General features: G+C 39.8%; 1 protein-coding gene across 1 annotated transcript; it reads right to left on the reverse strand.

The window, feature by feature from the left end:
• Positions 1 to 483: 483 nt before the first annotated feature.
• Positions 484 to 1,428, reverse strand: LOC105086542 (olfactory receptor 10K2). Its single transcript, XM_010977065.3, has one exon. The coding sequence runs from the start codon at positions 1,426 to 1,428 to the stop codon at positions 484 to 486; it is 945 nt and encodes a 314-aa protein (XP_010975367.3).
• Positions 1,429 to 3,522: the final 2,094 nt, after the last annotated feature.

Below are 3,522 nucleotides of genomic sequence, written 5' to 3' on the forward strand. Positions count from 1 at the left end.
ACATTAATTGGATATAACTTATGCACCAAAAATTGTAACTTTATATATGTTATCTCATTTAAAAATTGTGACCTGACTATATTGAAAGACCTGAGATTCAAGAAACATTCAGAAAAGGAGAAAAACAGAGACCAGATGTTCCTGAGTCCCTAAACCAGACAGTTAGGGTTGTGCAATATTTTGCAAGGTTGATTTCCATTCTGGCTGTGATTGCATAATAGTTTTTGCCGAAGCTAGAATTCTGAGCTTATTTATGTTTTCTTACAACAGCCATCCATTATTTTTCTCTCAGTTGAAAAAACTTCAGTAGGCAATAATTTATGTGATCATGAAAATATGCTGTTTTTTAAAATTTATGTTTGGAAATGAAGGAGAAATGATCTCTGTTCTTGAACACTATACTCAATTGCTTGATCATTTTTGCTCTGGGAATTTTTCCCCATGTACTTTGTGTTTTATTAAGTACAAAGAGTGGGATCTAGATTAATGTTGTGGCAGAGAAATTGTTCTTCCCACAACTCTTTGAAGAGCTGATTTGAACTCTTTATTTCTCAAGCTGTAAACCACTGGATTGAACAATGGAGTTAGGATAGTATAAGATACTGATATGAGAGCATCCTGGCTTGAGGAGTAGTTGGACTTAATCCTTAAGTAGATAAAGGAGGCACAGCCATAATGGACAATGACAACAATGAGGTGAGAAGCACAGGTAGAGAAAGCTTTGTACCTGCCTAATGTGGAAGGAAATTGAAGTATGGCAGAGATGATGTGAACATAGGATACCAAAATCAGTAACAGGGGGATAACCAAGACCAATGCACAGAGCGTGATAATGACAATCTGACAAAAGTGGGTATGGTGAGATGCCACCTTGAGAACAGGAGAAATGTCACAGAAGAAGTGGTGTAGTTGGTTGGAGGAGTGGAAGGGCAGGTGAAACACCATGGATGTGATGATCTGTGCAACAGTAAAGCCACAGAAACAGGCAGCAGCCACTAGTCCCACACACACCCCATGCCCCATGAGCACCGTGTAGCGCAGAGGGTTACAGATGGCCACGTAGCGATCATAACCCATGGCTGCCAGCAGGAAGGAGTGGGAGCAGCCTAGGAAGAGGAAGGTGAACATCTGGATGGCACAGCCCAGGAAGGAGATGGTCTTCTTCTGGGCCAGCAGGTCCACCAGCATCTTGGGTACAATGACGAAGGTGTAGCAAGTCTCAGAGCAGGAGAGTACAGCAAGGAAGAAGTACATGGGGGTGTGCAGGGCTCTGTCCAGCACAATGGTGGAAATGATGACGGCGTTGGTGCCCAGAGTGAACAGGTAGACGAGCAGGAAGACAACAAAGAGCAGCCGCTGCAGCCCGGCTAGAGAGGAGAAGCCGAGGAAGACAAACTCTCTCACCAGCGTCTCATTGACCCACTCCATGGAAGGTACAGCTTCAGGAGACAGTCTGAGAGAGAGGAGAAGATGGTACTGAGGAAAATCCATTAAAATTATAGAATCACAGGAAATTAATAACTACAAGACATGTGTTCTCAGATTTTGAGTTCTGCCTCATTCCTCCTCTTCCTGGTTTTGTAAGACATGAAGAAATATCAAAAATTGTGCAAAGTGTGCGTCCAAGTTTGAGTCGCCACAGTATTTATAACACCATAGACAAAATGTTCTCGACACTTCTCAGATTCAACTCTCCCTTCATCTCACTTCCCAGGATGGGGCTGATGTTAAAATTTTCAGCCTCTCTAGGCTCTGCAATGCTAGTCCATTTGGTTTTACTGTCTTCACATCCTCCCATGTTCCTACAGTTGCAAAATAAATTATCTGAATGCACTACATTTATATATATAACTCTCTAAATAACTTTATATATACTCTGCAATAGCTTTTCATTATCATTCTCCTTATACCCACACCTTAGTTTAATCTTTCCATAACCTACACCTACATTCTATCCAACTCTGCTTGCCTTACTTCCTGGTGTGGATCACCAGTTCCACCTTCTTAAACTCTCATTAAGGTGACTCTTTGCTTCTGTATCTGTATTCTGTTCCCAAATCTGGAAGAAGTTATCCAAGATGGAATACTTCTATACCTCCTCCAATGCCTATCTCAGAGTCTTTCCTCCAGCAGAGAGAACACAGTCTTTCTTCAGGACTCTTGCCCATTTTCATCAATTTTCTTAACTCCTACAGAAATCACATTATGGAGATCTTTCCCATCACCAGTCTCACATTTCTCCAGTCCATCCTACTCCTGATGCCAGCCAGACTAATCTTCTGAAATATAATTGTATCCTATCACTCCCCTCCTCAAAAATTTTGCTCATAGCTATAGCATAAAGTTCAAAGTCTTTATGGTCTGTGAGCTCTTGTTTTGAGAATTAAACTGTGTCCATGATCATCTGTAGACATTTATGGGATGCATCACGGTTGTGTAATATGTTGCATCCTTCCTTGCCTCTGTTCTTTGCTCATGTTACTTTGTTACCCACTTTTTATTTACAAATATTTTACGTTACTCATACTATTATATTCAACGTTATTATCTTAACTACTGTTAATAACAAAAATCAGGATCATCATACTCTTCCTTAGATGAGAACCACAAAATCAAGACTATCAGTCACCAGCCAACAAGGATCAAACAGTTGTAAATGCAACCATGTGTCAGGCGCTAGGTATGTGTTAAAGATACATGTAAAAGATTTGGTCCAAGGCCTCAAGCTGCTCACATTTCAAAGGTGAGGCATATTCAAAAGAAGACATTATTAAAAAATAATGTGGTTGAACTGATAGATGTGCACTTGCAATTGTGAGAAAATTGAGGAAACAATTTTTTTTTGTACATCCTTGGAAAAATATTTTTGCATTTCTGGTTTTCTTGACATCTGTTATAGAGATGTTGAACTAAAGCATTCTTGGAAAAATGTCATGAGACCGGCCACTATTTAGTTTCTACAAGTTTCATGCAGATGTGGAAAGACTCCAGGTAACCACAGTTCCATCTCCTGGCTCCTGGGGAGGGCAGTCTTGTCCACGGTGTTTCCTGCTGCCACTCAAACCATGTAAAAGGGACAAATCTGCTCTTCCTTTATCTTATTCCCCTGATTCTTTGCTCAGTGCCTAACACGAGGATTTTTATTGCCCAGAAGATACATTTATTACTAATATACTGTTATCTTTCTAATTCCAGGGTCCTTAATTCTCAGGACTAAGTAATACATTTCTACATTAGTAATCTTGACTTTTACCCTTACAAACACATGTAAAGGTGAGCAATGTAGGAATAAGATGAATTTTGAACTTAGATAGATGTGATCTTTAATCCTGACTCTGATGTGTTCTTGTGGTTAGATCTTAAACTCTCTAAGCCCCATTTTCTTATTTGTATGGTGAAAAAAGTAATCGCAGACCCCTAGGGCTATAGTGAAAATTAATTGAAAATCATGTGTACGAGAGAGGCTAATTCAACACATAGTGAGTGCTCGATAAATACTTCCCTTTAATTACTTCACTGTTG

The sequence above is a fragment of the Camelus dromedarius genome, chromosome 23 (genome assembly GCF_036321535.1).
Source record: "Camelus dromedarius isolate mCamDro1 chromosome 23, mCamDro1.pat, whole genome shotgun sequence".
Classification (NCBI taxonomy): domain Eukaryota; kingdom Metazoa; phylum Chordata; class Mammalia; order Artiodactyla; family Camelidae; genus Camelus; species Camelus dromedarius.